Source organism: Peromyscus californicus, unplaced genomic scaffold (assembly GCF_007827085.1).
Source record: "Peromyscus californicus insignis strain IS unplaced genomic scaffold, ASM782708v3 Scaffold_5__1_contigs__length_169319896, whole genome shotgun sequence".
In the NCBI taxonomy this organism is placed as follows: domain Eukaryota; kingdom Metazoa; phylum Chordata; class Mammalia; order Rodentia; family Cricetidae; genus Peromyscus; species Peromyscus californicus.
In genome coordinates, this window is record NW_026294573.1 from 10,626,853 (window position 1) to 10,645,167 (window position 18,315).

The window sequence follows — 18,315 nt, forward strand, 5'->3', positions numbered from 1 at the left end:
AAAGGGAATTACCAAGGCATTAAAAGCAATACACAGCAGGGCACTAGTTGGGGGGGCCCAGCACAGCACAGCCCCAGCACCTGAGGAGCCCCAATTCATTCAGGTTTGGTGACCTGCACTCAGGGGAACTGGATCCTTGACTGTGGGCTCTGAAAGGGAGTTTAAGAAAAGTCAGAACCATCTCTGAGTTCAAGGCCAGCCTGGTCTACAGAGAAACCCTGTCTCGGAAAAAGAAAGTCAAGCAGGAAGTGAATGAGGTTTTTGTTAGTTTTTCGGCTGCGTTGTGTGCTTACCCTGCAAGGAAATGCCACGAAACACGACAGAATCCGCTAACAAGAGTTTTATTAAAGGGACAGAGAGTGAGCAGGCCTGTGGGAAACACGTGTGTAGAGAGGAAGAGGGAACCGGGAACATGGCGCCTGATTTTAAAGGCTGGGCGTGGACAGATCAGCGTCACTACTACACGCAAGCGCGTAGATCACATGGCCACATTGCGCGCTTACGTGGCTAGTGGGACGTCATGGATCTTGGTCCCGCGAGATGCCCTGACCCGGAAATGGCTATCTGGACCTGGACCTAGCTAGGCGGAAGTATCCGCCAGGCATAGGCAGACACGCCTGACCGTGGGGGCTTGTTGTAAACCTTTCAGTTTTCCCCAGGATTCCCTGTGTGAAGTGTGATAAGAGTTTATATTAGTAATTAAGACGGGAATAAATATATAAATCCTGACATTGTAGAAAGACACAAACATGCGTTTGCAGTGGCTAGAAATAAGTTCGGGGTCACAAAGAAAGAGACCACCACTCCAACTGCAGTGTCTATACAGAAAAACTGTACTCTCTCAAGAGGGTGTGCACCGAGAAGAGCAAACACCCAGAAGCAGGAAGTGGGCCTGGATTTTATTCTAACTCAGGCAGTGACTTTTCTGTATCAGCTGGGCTCTGAACTCACAGGCCTATCCAACTGGCTAGTCTGAAAATAATTAACACACAGAAGGGGGCAGGGAGCCACTGCTCCAGGCCATCAAATTCCTGGAAGACAACAGTTGCTCTTTGTGTAAACAAAAGTTTTTTACTGCACGAGCGTGTGTGTGTGTGTGTGTGTGTGTGTGTGTGTGTGTGTGTGTGTGCGCGTGCGTGTGTGTGTGTGTGTGTGTGTGTGTGTGTGTGTGTGTGTGTGAAACATTTGCACAAAAGTTTTGCAAGGTGAGGCAGATTAAGAAAAAAAAAGATTTGAATTCCTTGTCTTAAACACAATTTTTAGAGTGAAAACTGGTCTTCAGTCTGCTTCTGTAGGTATTAGTCCAGCAAGATGACTCTGCAGGTAAAGTCACTTAACCTGCAGGCCTGGAGACCTAGGTTCAATTCCCAGGAACTCTGTTAAGTTAGAATCTGAGAACCAACTCCACAAACTTGTCCACTGTAACCAGCGCCCCACCCTGTCACATACACTAATAAATAAAACATCGAATCAAAAATTCCCTGGGTCATCTTGGGGCTAATTTCCCTAGTCTCAATTGCTAGACTGAGTCAGATGGGGTGCCCTGATGGAGCTGAGTGACTTTACTGGATCTGACTCTGAGACAGAGAGCCTCAACCTGCCTTCCATGGAGGAGAAATCTCATGGGTGTAGATGAGATCCCTTGGAAGCCCCGGAACTGGGTTTGTAGGAAGCTGTGAGTCCAGACACTAATAAAGCGTGCTTCAAAAGTCACATTTAGTTAGGCCGTGGTAGACTGCATGGAGTGCTTGTTTCATTCGAAGCATACTTTATCTAAGACACACTTCTAGACTAATTATTAGATTAATAACAATTTATATCTGCTATTATGTTGCTCAATAAAAGCAGAAGGCACAAAAATTTTGAGAAAAGAAAACTAAAGCCAGGCATGGTGTTGCACGCCTATAGTCCAGCACTTGGGAAGCAAAGCCATCTCTGTGAGTTCAAGGCCAGCCTGCTCTACACAGTGAGTTCCAGGATAGCCAGGGCTATGTAAAGAGATCCTGTCTCAAATAAAGCAAAACAAAACAAAATACAACAAAATAAACAGAAAAAAGCTTAATTGGAAAATATTAGGCTGGAGATACGGGGTCTATGGGTAAAACACTGACCTAGGAAGTGCATGATGTTGGGACATGAAGAAAGGTCGGTTAGCCTCAGAGGAAGACCAAAGTAATGACTCCCCACCACATATAGTTGATGAATCATTGTGTTTATTGGGCTTCCTTATAGGCAATCAACAAAAGTCTCACAGCATGGAGACTTCCCTACTGTGACGAAGATGGTGGCCTCCATAGAGTTAACATTCCACCACCCACATTCTCTAGTACCTCCTGAGAGCAGGTACCACTGGGTCGGAATTCCAGACAGCAGGGAGGAGGTACAAGCAGAGGCTCAGGTGAGTGTCTAATGGTGCTGCCCTCAGTCCCTGATTTTGGAAGTAACTCACTTGGGAAGAAGATCCACAGCTAAGGCCCAGGGCAACACAGTGACACACTGTCTCAAAAGAGATAGATAAAACCAATAGATTGGGATCCCCACGCTGTATGGCCAGTCTGGACAACCTTGCTTCTGGAGTTCCAGCCACCACAGGATGGTCCATTCTCATGCATATCTTTGGCTAAATACGCCAAGGATAATTTAAAAAGGTGTTGGTCTTTATCTAGCATGTAAATAGATAAAACAGCTTTGAAGAGCTTCCCCATGAGAAGTGGATTTAAAATTAGAAGTATGCTAAAGGTATTATGTCCTGAGTGTCCACTTAAAACTTATTTTAAAATCTCTCTCCCTTACCCCTCCACCCTCTCAGCGGGATCCCACTGTGTAATTCAGAGATCTGTTTGCCTCTGCCTCCCAAGTGCTGGGATTAAAGGTGTGACCCACCATGACTACAAGAAACATTTCTTATCTGACATTAGGTTGCATTTTATTCCGCTCTCTTATCATCCCTTGAGACTGTCAAAGTTAGTTCAAGGTCAAAAATGATTTAAAATAGAACTTGATTTTGGAAAAGTTTGTCAAAAGTGCTGGGTGCTGGAGAGATGGCTCAAGCTTAAGAGTCGGTGTTGCTCTCCCTTGGAGGCCTGCTCTTTTCTGAAGGGAGGCAGAGGGGTGGTGGATCTGAGGCAGAGGAGAGAAGAGGGGAAGAGACTGGGGGAAGGGGAGGAAGGGGAAACTGCTGGGATGGGGAGTACATACTGCTCTTTCAGAGGAAGTGAATTCCATCCCCACAACCCACACAGTAGCTCACAATCATATATAACTCCAGTTCCATGGAATCCATGTCCTCTTCTGTCCTCCATCGGCACCAGGCACACATGTGGTATATATACTTACATACATGCAAACAAAAAACTCATACACATGAAAAGTACATATGTATATAATCATATATAATTTATATTATTAGTTGTCAAAGTTTTAAACACATAAAGTGGATGCAGATCATGGTGGAATAAAAACCTTCATTTACCAAAGAGATCATTAGAAGCACTTAAAAGCAAAGAGAGACTTGAACACACAGAGATCTGCCTGCCTTTGGGTCCCCAGTGCTGGGATTAAAGGTGTGAGGAGAGTTCCATTACTGCTGTCCTTCATTTGGTTTGTTGATTTGGCCACAGGGAACACCAGGAAGGTCTTGAAACAAAACAAAACACATGAAGGGGCTGGAGAGATGGCTCAGTGGTTAAGAGCACTGGCTGATCTTCTAGAGGACTGGAGTTCAATTCCCAGCACCCACATGGCAGCTCACAACTATCTGTAACCCCAGTTCCAGGGGACCTGATACTCTCTCAAAGAAATACATGCAGACAAAACACTAATGCACATAAAGTAAATAAGTCATTAAAAAAAAATTTTAAAAACACATCAAAATAAAACTAGATTTCTTTGTCATTCTCTTTTTTCCCTCTAGACCCCAGGGAAGCACAGGAAATCCTCCTGTGTCGAGGGAGCATGCCTGTCTCAGAGTGCAAGCTTTCCAGATGCGCTGCATGCATTTGTGTGGCTCTACCCCTTGTGAAAGTTTACGTTGTTGCACACTGGCTTTGAGAGTGAGACAGCAGCCATGTCATCTTAAGCTGACAGTTCCAGTTCCCAGTGTCACCAAAACAGGAACAAAGTTTTGAGAGCAATAGGTGAGGACACACTATGCATACTTTCTCTTCAGTCTTTCTATGGGGAGGATGAACATGTGACCTTCCCATGGTCTTCCTGTCAGGGCCTAGGAAGAGGATTGTCATCCTTTAACCATAAAAAGATGGGGATCAGATTTCAGGCTCTAGGGTACCAGCTCCCCAGCAGAATAGATTTAAGAGGAGCTGGTTAGAAATGGACAGAATAATAGTGACTTGTGTCCACATGTATGCTTGTGAAAGGCTCCCCATGCTGCTAGTGAAGGTAGTTTGGCTTCAAGACTAAACAGATAGTGAATGGAATAGGGTAAAATGAGGTTTCCACCAATGCCAGAGCAGGGACTCTGGCTCTGATATGAGTCCCCTGATGGAAAAACTGGCTTCTTATGTCTCATTCTGAAAGTATAGTCTTTCCTTGATGCTTCCCAAGAAGGCTGCAGATTGAAGCCCCACCAGGAAGAGCTTCCCGGCCCCAGCCCCACCCCTGCAGCTGGCAGCGCAGGGGCTGCTAAGGGATGAAGCCCTGGCCATCTCTGTCTTGAGTGCCTGCCCATGGAGCTCCTCCCATCCCTGTTCAGGGAGGCCTTCACTAACACACAAGCATCCTGGAGGCAATGGTGGCAGCCTGGCCCTTTTCCTGCCTCACTGTGGAGTCTTGAATGAAGATGCCTGACCTAGAGACCTGCAAGGCTGTGCTGGGTGGAGCGGATGTGCTGCTAACCCAGAAGATTCACCCCAAGGAAGCAAGCTCCATATATGCAGGAAAGTAGGCAAGGGGCAAATATGGCCAGGAAGAATGGGGGTCAAAGGCGGATCAGAGATTTCTGATGGTCCTAGCTTGAAGGATTGGAGGTCTCAGCCTTTGGTGAACCATCTGAGAAAGGACTGTCAAGTGTGGGGAACACATTGAAAGGGGACAGAATGAGAGAAGCAAGACAGAGCTTCAGATGCTGCTCAGGCATCTGTATGAGGCCCTGGGTTTGTTATTTACCAGTTTAAAAAATGAATATTTATAAGACAAAGTAGAGAAGAGACCAGCTGACATTTCAAATGTGGAGTAAAAGAAGACTATGTTGGGTCTTGTCTTCTGAGATTTCTACCAGTTTTCTTACAGGAGTAGGAAACTGACCATGCTTGATTTGGTATTTGGTGGCTATGCACCAGAACTTCCGGAATGTCTCAGCTGGAGCCCAGGATGGTGGCTGTGCAACTCGGGTCATCAATATCACATCTGAGGCGCAGCAGCCCTGAGGGGTTAGCACAGTTTTACTTCACTGAGAACCATGTCAGTAGAGCTGTGCTGTAGGACGCTGTGGATTTCGGTGTCAACCATCAACACCGTCCTAGAGATCCTGAACATTTTAGATCCACTGTTTATTCAGGAATTGGAACTAGATATGCGATGCAGTCAGACCTCACTGACCCCGTTTGTGCCTGGGCCAGGTAAGAAATCTTTGCAAATTCTATGTACCAGGTATCACCACAAATATCTTCAATGACAGAGACCTTTTCAGCACAGAGGAAGGGTTGTCATCTTCTACTTCTCAGTTCTCCAATCTCAACTGTGTCCAGGAACCTTGCATCAATAGCATCTACTTTCTCAGTGGCTATCTGTCTTAGGGTTACTGGTGCTGAGACAAAATACCATAGCAACCTGGAGAGGAAAGGGTTTATTTGGCTTACACTTCCATGTCACTGTTCATCACTGAAGAACAGGGCTGGAATCTGAGGCAGGAGCTGATGTAGAAGTCATGGGGGGCGGGGGGCGGTGTGCTGCTTACTGGCTTACTCCTCAGCCTGCTTTCTTACAGAACCCAGAACCACCAGACAGGGAAGGCACCACTTTGGGCTGGGCCCTCTCCTGTAGATCACTAATTAAGAAAAGGCCCTACAGGCTTGCCTACAACCATCTTTTTTTGCTGTTTTGTTTTTTAGAGACAAGGTTTCTCTGTGTAGCCCTGGCTTTTCTGGAACTCACTCTATAGACAGGCTGGCCTTGAATTCACAGAGATCTGCCTGACTCTGCCTCCTGAGTGCTGGACTAAAGGTGTGCCTGGTGCCTACAGCCACAGTTTATGGAGGCATTCTCTCAGTTGAGGCTCCCTCTCTCTGATGACTCCAGCTTGTATCAAGTTGACATAAAACTAGCCAGTTCACCACCTAAAACAGCTATTCTGGTAAGGAAGGGTGGTGGAGAGCTGTTTCTGCTACCACAGCAAACCTTTCTTTTTTACATTAGGGAGTGGTGGGCATCTGCTGTCAGCCACTGGATTTAACAGTGAGGGAGACATCAGCATATCTGAGCATGGTCTTATTGCCACTCTCCCTAAACTGAGGTCTCTGATGATCACTGAGCAAGCAGAGGCCTGAACTGTCATGCTACAAGACTAGCTGGGTGGAAAGAGCTATAGAGAGTGAGTTGTGAGGTAAGGGGATAGGAACAGGTATAAGAGACCCTGAAGGAGGTGAGGACTCACAAGCGTACGGTACCCCAAGTGAGCATTTCGCTCAGATCTGTGTGAACAGGAACTAATTCCTGCTATGGGTGAAGGCCTATTCTGAGGAGGAGCGAAGTAAATGGGAAGTGCATGACACTGGGCTGGAAAGTGAGGGGAAGGTCGAGAACATTATGAACAGAGACACAGGCTCTGTAAGGCAGGGGGTCAGTGAGTTAGGTCAGAGTTCAGCAGTCCTCTCATCCCCAGGATGTTGCTAGGGATGGTCTCGATTTTTAGCCCAGACTGCCCTCTAACTCTTATTCTGTAACTCCAGTTCATTCTGTAACCTCCAGAGGCACTAGGCACACAAATGGTACATACCCCCATGTCCCATATATGTATGCGTGTGTGCGTGCGTGTGTGTGTGTGTGTGTGTGTGTGCGAGTGCACGCACATGCAGGCAAGCACCCATACATATAAAATAGGTAGTGAGATAACTCATTGGATAAAAGGCTATTCTTAAACTAGCAATCCTTCTGCCTCAGCCTCTCTGGTACACCACCACCCTTGGTTCAAAACCAAAGCCTCACTGTGTTCACACAGGAGACCCACAACCAGATATTAGGCAGAGAGTGAGAGACTTTGGAAGACTCAACCCTCTTTGTGTCCATCAAATCAAATCCCTCTCATCAGACCCCACAGAAGAGGAGGGAGAAGGATTGCAAGAGCTAGAAGGGGTGGAGGAGACCACGCAACAAGGCCTCTAAATTACCATAAGCAAAGCACATTCTGAACTTCGAGACTGAAGCAGCATGCACAGGTCCGCACCAGGTCCTCTGAGCTTATATTATGGCTTCCAGGTTAGTATTTTTATGGGATTTGAGGGTATCTGATTCTCGTGCCTTCTCTTGGCCTCTTTTCCTTCTGTTGGCTTGTCCTGCCCAATTCAATGTGATAGTTTTTGTTTTATTATATTTTATTGTTATATTTCACAAATATATATTTGTGAAAACCTAGTCACTAGGGTAAAGGTTAACAACTGAACTGCCATTTATACCCGCTGGGAGCAGGAAAATCAATTTTCTTCAATGGAGTGACAATGGGTATATCAACCACTCCAAGGCAGGCCTCATATTCAGGACTAACTAGTTCACCAACACATAATGGACTCCGTTTTGTTTTGTGTGTGTGTGTGTGTGTGTGTGTGTGTGTGTGTGTGTGTGTGTGTGTGTTTTGGGGGGGAACGGGTATTTTTTTTTCTTGGGTTTTGGAGTTTTGTTGTATTGGTTTTTTGTTTTTTGTTTGAGAAAGAATTTAAAGTTGGGTCGGGGAGAGGATCTGGAAGGACTTGGAGAGGGGAAAAATATGATCAATACACTTAAAGTTAAAAAAAATTATTTTAAATTTAAAAGGATGGGGCAGGAAAAATCTATCACCTTGGGCTGCATACCACCCTTCAACCCTCCTGAGGCTGGGTTGGTTGTATTCTCATTGAGTCCCCGAGAACAGGTGGGAACCAGCTTGCAGGGCTGACTCCAGCAGTTAGGCTGTGGCCTTGACTGGCACTCCAGGCCTCTCCTCTGGCTCCTCTGTGGCCTTCCGGTTGCTACTGCACTTTCCTGCTTCTACCTCAATGCAGGAGTCTGAGGAATGCCTTGTCCCTGACCCAGCCTCCACCGAAGCTTGAAGGACCTTTGGGATCCCACCTGCTGTCCACCAGTAGCTTCCAGTCCCCAAGTTGGCTACCACACTCCATCTTGCCCCAAAGAGAAAACATCAGCAAGGCACTCCAGGCAAAACTGGTCCGTTACTGGGCACGGCAGCCGCTGCCTTTATTCCCAGCACTCTGGAGAGAGCAGAGAAACAGTCTCTGAGTTTGGGGGCCAACTAGCTAAACACAGACCATTAGGTTTTATCTATTTAATTAAAATATTAAAGTGTTGGGGGTGTGTGTGTGTGTGTGTTTGTGTGTGCCGCGCACGAGTGTGCATGGCACAGCACTTCTGTCTTGGCCGGTGTATGTATCTCAGAAAGCACTTTCAGAAGCCTCTTTTATTACATGTTAGGCCTGCTAGTGGGGGGTCTAACACCCCAACAGGCTATCTCATCTACTCTTTCTTTTTTTTTTTTTTTTTTAACTGATCCCCTTGAACTACAGTTCTAGACAGTTGTGGATGCTGGGAATGAAACCCAGGTCCTCTGCAAGAACACACCATGATCTTAACTATTAAGCAATCTCTCCAGTCCTCCCTATATTCTTTTTTGAGACAGGATTTCCTTGTGCAGCCCTGGCTGTCCTGGAACTAGCTCTGTAGACCAGGCTGGCCTCAAACTCAGAGATCCACCTGCCTTTGCCTCCCAAGCGCTTAGGATTAAAGGCGTGCACCACCACTGCCCAGCTCTCTCCTATATTCTTAACACACTTTTAACGTCTTTTTGAAGCCCACTACCTATGGTGGGAAACCTTGCATAGCCTTGAAGCAGGGGGAGGGGCTTGGACCTGCCTCTACCGAATGTACCAGGCTCTGCTGACTCCCCATGGGAGGCCTTACCTTCTTGTAGGAGGGGATGGGAGGTGGGTTGCAGGGGAAAGGCTGGAGGAGGGAAGAGAGATATCTGTGATTAGTATGTAAAATGAATAAAAAATTTCTCAATTAAAAGAAAAACCAGAGGGCATGAAACAAAATTCTTTATTGCTACCACGACATACAAACACAGGGGAGTGCAATGGGTAGGCTTACGTACTCATTAACAAAATAAAAGTTTACTCCTGGACATTTAAAGTACTCATTAACAAAATAAAAGTTTATTCCTGGACATTTACAGTACTCATTAACAAAATAAAAGTTTACTCCTGAACACTTATAATGCAGTTAAGGTCTGTCAATCCTTTAAGACAGGACAGGGACATCTGTCCATCAGCTGGAGACCTTTATGTTCAGGGACACCCAGAGGGCTGGAAGTCCTGAAGAATAGGGCCCCACAGACATGTGATTTAAAAGCTGGCCACAGTGGCATACTTCAGTAATCTTAGCATTTAGGAGGTTGAGGCAGGGGAATTTCGAAGCCAGCCTGGGCAATAGGTGACTATGAAAGAGATAAACAGGGAGGGAGCAAGCAAGGTGGCTTCTATCTTTGATTTTGCTTCAGCAGTCTTGGCTATGTCCACAGTACCTCCTAGTCTAAATACACCAGCTAGAATGCTTCGACCATTCCCCAAAGCCCTCACAGGAGACTGCACTGCTCACTTTAGGTTGAAAATTTTGTACACACAAAGCGCTGAGCGGACACACAGTGGGACACAACAGACACCCAGGCAGAGGGAAGGAAAAGAAAACAGTGTCTAATTGCCTTCAGTTTACTTTGATGTTAGTCAGGATTTTCTACAGGCTAAAGGAACAGAACGCTAGAACCCTACAGATCAGAACTAAATGAAGTTCAGTCGGCTGGCTCACAGGCTGTGGTCTAGGCAGTCAGTCTGACCATGGCTGGCACACAGGCTGTGTGTGGTCTAGGCAGTCTGACCATGGCTGGCTCACAGTAAAAAGACCAAAGGTAAAGGAGCTGTTCATCCACGAAGCTGGCTGCAAGTCTCTGCCAAAGTGTCGTCTTCTGTATCTTTGTACATCTGCTGCCAACACAGGGTCTTTCCAGCTCAACAGTCCAAGGGAAACAGTGACACTGAAACCAGGTTAATGGCAGGGAAGGACACCAGGAGAATATCCAGGTTTCAAAATCTGACCCTTACCTCACAACTACCATGTGTGTACCATGTCCTGCCAGAACTCGTTTAGAAAATGCAGAATTGGGGCTGGAGCAATGGCTCGCTCAGCAGCTCAGAGCACTTGTTCTTGCAGAGGACCCATGTTAGATCCCCAGCCCCCACATGGTGGTTCAGTTACTCCAGTTCCAGGGGATCCAATCCTTCATCTGTCCTCCACAAGCACCAAGCACACACATATGAAGATAAACCACTCATACACGAAATAAATCTTAAAGAAAAAAGAAATGCAGAATTATCTTTTTGACTCCATAAACACTTGTCCTCAAGCCCCACTGTTCTCCATGTCAACCTCAGTCCCTGTGGTCTGACCCTACTGCATACCACTGTTGCCCAAACACTAAGCAGTGAGAGTGTGGCTATAAGCTCTGGCTCCCCTTGATGAAAGACCTATTGTGTTAGGCTTTCATTTCTCAGTATCAAGAAGCAACCATCCCCCATTTACTGCCAACAACGACAAAGTTTGGTCTCCCGGTCATAGACACAGCGCTGACAACATTCATGGCAGACATATGTAGCAAAGGAGACTCTCCTGGGCTGCCTTACAGTAGCGAGTGCATCCATGAGCTCAGGACAAAGTTGGACAAATCTTCCCACACGGACATCACCCCTGTCATCATAGCACTCCAGAGGGGCGGGGTACAGCTCCTGGGTCAACTGGCGTAGGTTGCCTGTGTGATACAGAAGGTCCTTCAGGACAGCCATGGAGATGTCATTGTCACAAAAATTGACCCTGGTGAGTTGAGAGCACTGGCTCAGGGCAGGCAGGAGGGTGATGAGCTGAGAGTCCACCAACCAGCAGCCCTCCAACTCTAGGGTCTGCAGAGTGTCTGCAACACTCTTTAGGAGATCATGGAAAGGCACAGGATATAAATCAATTAACTTCACAAGTCTCAGATTCAGGTGTTTGAGCTGATGGAGACTCTGGCTCTGGGACAAGGAATTCAAATCTAACTGTGAGAGCTTGCACATAGTAATGGACAGGGTGTCCAAAGGGGTCTTCAGGTACCTAGGGAGAGACCAAGTGATTAGTTCTGGCACACAGAGATGGAGAGAGTTGGTGTTAGGGTTAGCATAGAGGTAAAGGTGACCACTTGTCTTCAGGTCATGTGACTATATAATGGAGATCAATATCCAGGATGCTGCTCATTAGTCTCACCATTCTTGGCAGAGAGGCCTGTGAGTATCAGAATGGGACTTACTCAGTCCACAGGTGTGTAGTCCATTACTATCAAGAAGAGAACCTGTGCTAGCCACATTAGCCGAGGGCACACTCTGCCTTTCCCAGTACAGTCTGTCCTAAAGTTCCTCACCCCTACCTCTCACGCACAGTGGGTATCACTCATTTCCACCCATTTCTACTCAGGTCCTACCTGGGCTCAAAAAAGGATTTTGCATGTGGGAAATTAGAAGACACACAAATGCTAAGCACAGAGTTCCCTAGGGATGTGGGCCCTCTCCAGTTCTGGGCCCACTGTTCTGACCTATTCCCTTCCCCTTATCTTAGACAGAATGCCAAGCAAGAATACACAGCACATGCTTACTACATCTGACCCACCGATTGGTCTTCTAGCAAGGCCACTCTCTACATATCTCCTACCCCAGCTCAGACTCTGCTTAATGGGTGGTCACTGAACAAACTGAGCTCCTGACTCCGTTAAAATGGGAACAAAACCCTTGGATGCTGTGATGACTCCGTGATTGTGAAACCACAGTGGTTGGCTGATCTCACTCAAGTGCCCACTACTCTCTAATGTGAGAGGAAGGGTTGCCACGGGAGCAGAAATCGCTCTCCATCCTACCTTACCTGAACAACTGTTTCATGTGCTCACTGGAAAAGTAGACGCCATTCATGGAGAGATGTTGGAGACAGTTGAGTTTGGAAAACTGAGACACGAACTTGGTGATACACTTTTGTATGTCTGTGGGGGTATTTAGAACCTTGAAGGTATTCTTGTGGATCCGGGTTAAAAGGAGTTTTTGAAGATTCCTCATCTGGTCCAGGTAAGATACAAAATGCACCAGAGTGGACAGACTCCAACCTGTATTCAGTTCCAACTCTTGGATGCTGTCAGGCTGGAAAACCATCAAGACTTTCCTGACGGTGTAGACGGGCAATGCCCAAATCCGCATCTTCACACAGCACAGCCTTATGAAACCTCTTCTCTGCTGGGCCCACTGTAACAAGTATGTTTGGTGTTCATTCAGATGGAACCTGAGGCAAAGGTCCGTGACCACCTTCAAACGCTGCCTCAGTGCGTATCTAGGATGGCGCTTTGTGGTTTGCTTTTCACACACAGCCTCTGCTGAGCAGTCTTCACCCTCTGTTCCAGCCCAAACATCCCAGAAGTCGTGGTGCACATTCCTCAGGTCAAGCACTTGAAGCTTCCGCCTCCTATGAGTAGAACGGAAGTGTCAGGAGACACAAAAGACCAAACCCAGAGCCAGCTTTTCCCAGGCAGCTCTGCTGCCGCCTGGTCCTTGCTCTGTTATGTGTGTTTGTTTATGCTCTTCAGTCCTGAGTCTCCACACAGCACCCCATGCCTTCCAGGCAAGGGGCTCTCTGCCTGAGCTGCATCTAAAGACCTGTCCTGCTTCCTCCATTCAGTTACTCTTGACTCTCTCTTCCACTCACTTCTAGAACCTGTGTGAGAGCCAGAGTTCATTCCACTGTGGCTACAGCTGCTTTAAGCTCTACTCCATACCCAACTGTCCTTTATACTGGGGCTCAACAGGGGTCAGGGCCTCTGCAATCTTCCAAGATGATACCACCAGAAGCCTCTGATCGACCTTTGACCTCATTCTCCCTTACTCCAGATGTCTCTTCCCTGTACCCCAGTGTCCACCATTTTACCCTAGCTGGCTCTCGCTTACCTGGGGAGAACCTTCTGTGTCCACAGCATGTCTACTCCATCCAGCACAGCCTGCAAGGTCTCCAGGTGGGGAGTCTTCATCAGGGTCCCCACAGGAAGGAAGGGGAAGGGCCACGTTGCTACCATAGCCCTCAGGATGTTAGTCTGTCTGTGGTTGAAGGCTTCCTTGAACAGTGGTGGGAACAGCACCGTAGGCAGGTCCTGCAGAGCAGAGATGGCCAGGGCCTCCTCCCTCAGCAGCCTCTGCACTGTCAGCTGCAGGAGCGGGGGTGGGGCCTGACCACTCATCCTTCAGCTCTTTAGTCTGAAAAAACCTGGTGAAAAATAAAGGAAGCTGTGTCTTAGGAAACCCCACTTCTCACTTGTCTTAGTTTTCTACTGCTGTGATGAGACACCATGACCAAGGTAACTTATAAAAGCATTTAATTGGAGGTCTGATTACAGGTTCAGAAGGTTAATCCATGACCATCAATGGTAGGTAGGCATGGCACTAGAGAAGTAGCAGAGAGCTTACATCTCATCCGCAAGCAATGAAGGTCTGGCGTGGGCTTTTGAAACCTCCAAGCCCACCTCTAGTGACTTACCTTCTCCAACAAGGCCATGTCTCCTAATCCTTCCAAAACAGTCCACCAACTGGGAACCAAACATTCAAATATAGGAACAACATATGACCATACCTTCTCAACTGTGCTATCTAAAGGCAGCCACTGTTCCTCCAAATTCAATTCCTACTGGGAAGGGGTACCCAGGAACCTAAGAGCTGAACCCCATCCTTTTATGGCAACGGGAACACTGATCATCTCTCAAGATGCTCATGGGAAAGGAAGGCCATGGGAATGTTTCATGCCTAACCTTCCCATATCCTACTTGTTTTAATTTTTTTAGATGTATTTATTTTATTTTATGCCTGCAGGCATGTATGTGTGCCACATGTGTGCCTACTGAATCCCCTGGAACCGGTGCTATGTTACAGGTGGTTGTGAACCATCATGCAGGTCCTGGGAATTGAATCTGGGTCCTCTGCAAGAGCAATTAAGTATTCTTAACTGCTGTGCCATCTCTCCAGTCCCCCATATTTTGCTTTTGATGAGCTGAACCTGCCTGGGAATGACTGAGGGTAGGGTGTATGAAATGTGCATTAATCATTACTCATTACTTTCAAAGCTTTAGAGCCTAATGGAGGATACTAAGCTATGCCATACTACTCTGGAGACTGAGACAGTGACTCACATATAAAACAAGCTCTCACAAGCAGTTCTCAAACCATGTAACTGTCTGGAGAGTGTCTAGGAGACAGTGACTTTGAGATGAAGATACTGAAGCAGAGAGGATTACAGGAAGAGAATTTCCCAATGTTGCATTCAAGACTAGGTGAGGAAATGGATGAGAAAAGGAAAAACTTCCAGCCATACTTTTAACTTTCTTTGTTTACTTTCTGAAATATGGTCTTGTCTGTGGTCCAAGCTGGTGTGGAATGGCTATGAAGTCAGGGCTGCCCTTGATGGTACTATGTGGCCCAGGCTTGCCATCTTCCTGCCTACTTTAGGAGGGAATTTTGTGTTTTGGTTACAATGCCTGGCTAGTAGACTCTACTTTGAAAATACTGCAATGATGCATAGCATGGTGGCAGGAGCCTCCCCAGCACTTTGGAAGAAGTTCCAGGCCAGTTAGTCTGTATAGTTTCTGGCCAGTCCAAGTTGAGGGTATCATAAGGAAAAAACAAAAACAAACAAATAAAAACAAAACCCAAGACTGGAGATATGGCTTAGCAGTTAAGAGTACTGGCTGCTCTTCTAGAGAACCTGAGTTTGGTTCCCAGCACCCTCATGGTGGTTTACAACCTTCTGTAACTTTAGTACCCAGGGGATCCGCCCTCTTCTGGCCTTCATGAGCACTAGGCATACACATGGTGTACAGTGCTGGGGTTTGATCCTAGGGCCTGGCCCATGCTAGATAAGTACTCTCCCATTAAGCTACATATCCAACTTATTCATTTCATTTTATGTAGTGACAAGATCACTTTGAGTACCCTACGATAGCCTGGAACTGGGGTTCTTCCTCCATTGTGTCCCCAGTGCTATGACTCCAGGAGTGTGCTAGCAGTCCACTTGGCTTTGTCTTGAGACAAGGTCTTGCCAAATTGACCAGGCTGAACCAACTACATTCCTACAGCTTCAGTCCCCAGAAGAAATGGGATTTGTGCCTTGTGTTATCAAACTTCATTCCCAGTACTATTTTAAAGATACGGCTTAAAAGAAATTTCAATTTATAAAGCCACAAAACAGTAACTTGAAAAGTATATAACTTAAAAAAAAAAAAAAAAGCCAGGCTGTGGTGGTGCACGTCTTTAATCCCGGCACTCAGGAGGCAGAGGCAGGTGGATCTCTGTGAGTTCGAGGCCAGCTTGGTCTACATGGTGAGATCCAGGACAGGCTCCAAAGCTACACAGAGAAACCCTGTCTCAAAAAAAAAAAAGTATATAACTTGCTGGGCGGCGCAGGCCTTAAACCCCAGCACTCAGGAAGCAGAGGCAGGCGGATCTCTGTGAGTTTGAGGCCAGCCTGGTGTACAGAGCTACTTCCAGGACACGCTCCAAATTACACGGAGAAACCTTGTCTCAAAAAAAAAAAACAAAACAAACAAACAAAAAGGTGAACTTTGGGAATTACAAACTAATCAAATGTAGAGTTGGAAAGTCAGGAGTTCAAGACCATCCTGGCCTTAATGAGACTAAGTCTTAAAAAACTTAACACAATCAAACAAAAGCAAATTCCATTCGATGGGCATTTCTCATTACAGCCTGGTCTACAGAGCAAGTTCCAGACAGCCAGGGATACACAGACAAACCCTATCTTGAAAAACCAAAATAAGTAAATAAAATCCAAACACTGAGAAGGTGGAATTAAGAAGATTGTTTAAAGTCAGGCTAGACAACATAAGACTATGTCTCTAAAAACAAAATAAAAATAAAATAAAAATGTAGCACTCGGGAGGCAGAGGCCGGCGGATCTCTGTGAGTTCGAGGCCAGCCTGGGCTACCAAGTGAGTTCCAGGAAAGGCGCAAAGCTACACAGAGAAACCCTGTCTCGAAAAACCAAAAAAAAAAAAAAAAAACCAAAAAAAAAAAAAAAAAACCAAAATAAATAAAATAAAAATGTAAAGTCAGATATGATGAGACAGTCTTGTAACATGCATCCCAATTATTAGGAGGAAGAAAGATCAAGAGTTCAAGGCCAGCCCCAGTTATATATATCGAGCTCAAGACCATCCTTGGCTACATAAGACTCCATTTCAAACAAAAAATTTATGTGAGTTCTACTTCAACCTGTTCTACATGTGACTGTCTCTAAAAAGAAACGGATATTTAAAAATAAGCCTTTACAGGCAGATCTCTGTGAGTTCGAGGCCAGCCTGGTTTCCAAAGCGAGTTCCAGGAAAGGCGCAAAGCTACACAGAGAAATCCTGTCTTGAAAAACAAAAACAAAAACAAGCCTTTAGTAGTTAATCAGGCTTTTAACTCCCCCCACCCCAGACACAAGGTTTATCTGTGTAGCCCTTGCTGTCCTGGAACTTGATATGTAGACCAGGCTGGCCTCGAACTCAGAGATCTGCCTGCCTCTGCCCCGAGAGTGCTGGGAGTAAAGGTATGCACCACCACTGCTGGGCTCAGGTTTTTAATTCTAACAGTCAGGAGGATGAGGCAGTCTGAGGCCATCCTTACTAGAGACTGAATAACCAAAGAATATAACTTCTAAATTGACACAAACCAAGGCATAATTCTAGATATTCGGGTAACCCCCAGCTTGTAGTTCCAGCATGGGGAGGCAGACGCGGAACTGCTAGGTGTTTAAAGGCACTCTGCTACAGAGTGCAACCTTGTCTCAAAAAACAAATAATAATTTGATATTAACCAGAGCTTGGTGAAACACACTGGTAATCATGAACTACAGAGGCTGGAGAGGGGAGGGGCGGCAGGCTGTTTCTTAATTTCTGGCCCAACTTGAGCTACATTCTAGGTGAGCTGGGGCAGCATAGTGGGGCCTTGTCCCCAAAAAAATTAATAAAAATGAAACCAACAAATTAAAATCAAAAGACATATAAGATGACGGTAAACTTCATCATGTGTAAACCCAATGTCTGCAATGCGTCCGTATGAAGAGAAGAAATCTGAGTTCCCTTGGCATCTTGAGTCAAATGCCCCTGAATCAGTGTGCCCTAATGGAGGTGGTTGACTTACCAGAAACAAGCACTAATTACAGGACTCAGAATCCCAGAAGAACCAGGCAGTCACTCCAGGCTCGCGCTTCAAGGCTTCCCTGACTCCTCTGAAAATTTCTCATCCATCTTCACTTCACACTTCCGTTCTGAAGCATTTTTATCCGTTTTCCGCCTCGCACTTCCGGTCTGAAGTTTTTTTTCCCCTTCCGTATTCCGTCTCATACTTCCGGTTTGTAGCCCCGCCTGCCAACCACAAGCTGTCAGCCGATTGGATGACTGAGTCTCCGCCCTGCCTGGGCTTTTTCTGCGTCTGGATTCAATACAAGGTCTTTGTGAGAAGGAAAAAAAAAAAATAAAGAGCAGAAAGACCCGCGAAATGGCGCGCGCTTTTGACCCAAGCCCTCGAGAGGCAGAGGCAGGGGGATCTCTGTGTGTTCAAGGCCAAGTTCTCTGAGAGGAAAAAACAAACAAACCAACCCCGGAAAGCCGCGGGAAATGGTGCACGCCTTTAATCCCAGCCTTCCGGTAGCCGATTCAGGCAGATCCCTATCATTTCGAGCTCAGCCTGCTCGGCATAGCGTTCCAATATAGCCAGGTCTCCATAGTGAGACTGTCTCAAAAAAAAAAAAAAAAGCAACAACAAAAAAGAAAAACCCAGGGTTGGGGATTTAGCTCAGTGGTAGAGCGCTTGCCTAGCAAGCGCAAGGCCCTGGGTTCGGTCCTCAGCTCGGGGGCGGGGCGGGGGGGGGGGGCGGGGAGACGACGACGACCAACCACAGAGACAGACAGACAGACAGACACACACACACACACACACACACACACACACACACACACACACACACACACACACAAAACGAGATTCGGTGAAA

General features: G+C 46.5%; 1 protein-coding gene across 1 annotated transcript; it reads right to left on the reverse strand.

Moving 5' to 3' along the window:
• Positions 1–9,247: 9,247 nt before the first annotated feature.
• On the reverse strand, positions 9,248–17,630 carry LOC128097345 (PRAME family member 8-like). Its single transcript, XM_052717778.1, has 4 exons — positions 17,463–17,630; positions 13,227–13,539; positions 12,160–12,747; positions 9,248–11,361 (listed from the first exon to the last, which is right to left on the reverse strand). The coding sequence occupies exons 2-4, from the start codon at positions 13,511–13,513 to the stop codon at positions 10,794–10,796; spliced, it is 1,443 nt and encodes a 480-aa protein (XP_052573738.1). The 5' UTR covers positions 13,514–13,539; positions 17,463–17,630; the 3' UTR covers positions 9,248–10,793.
• Positions 17,631–18,315: the final 685 nt, after the last annotated feature.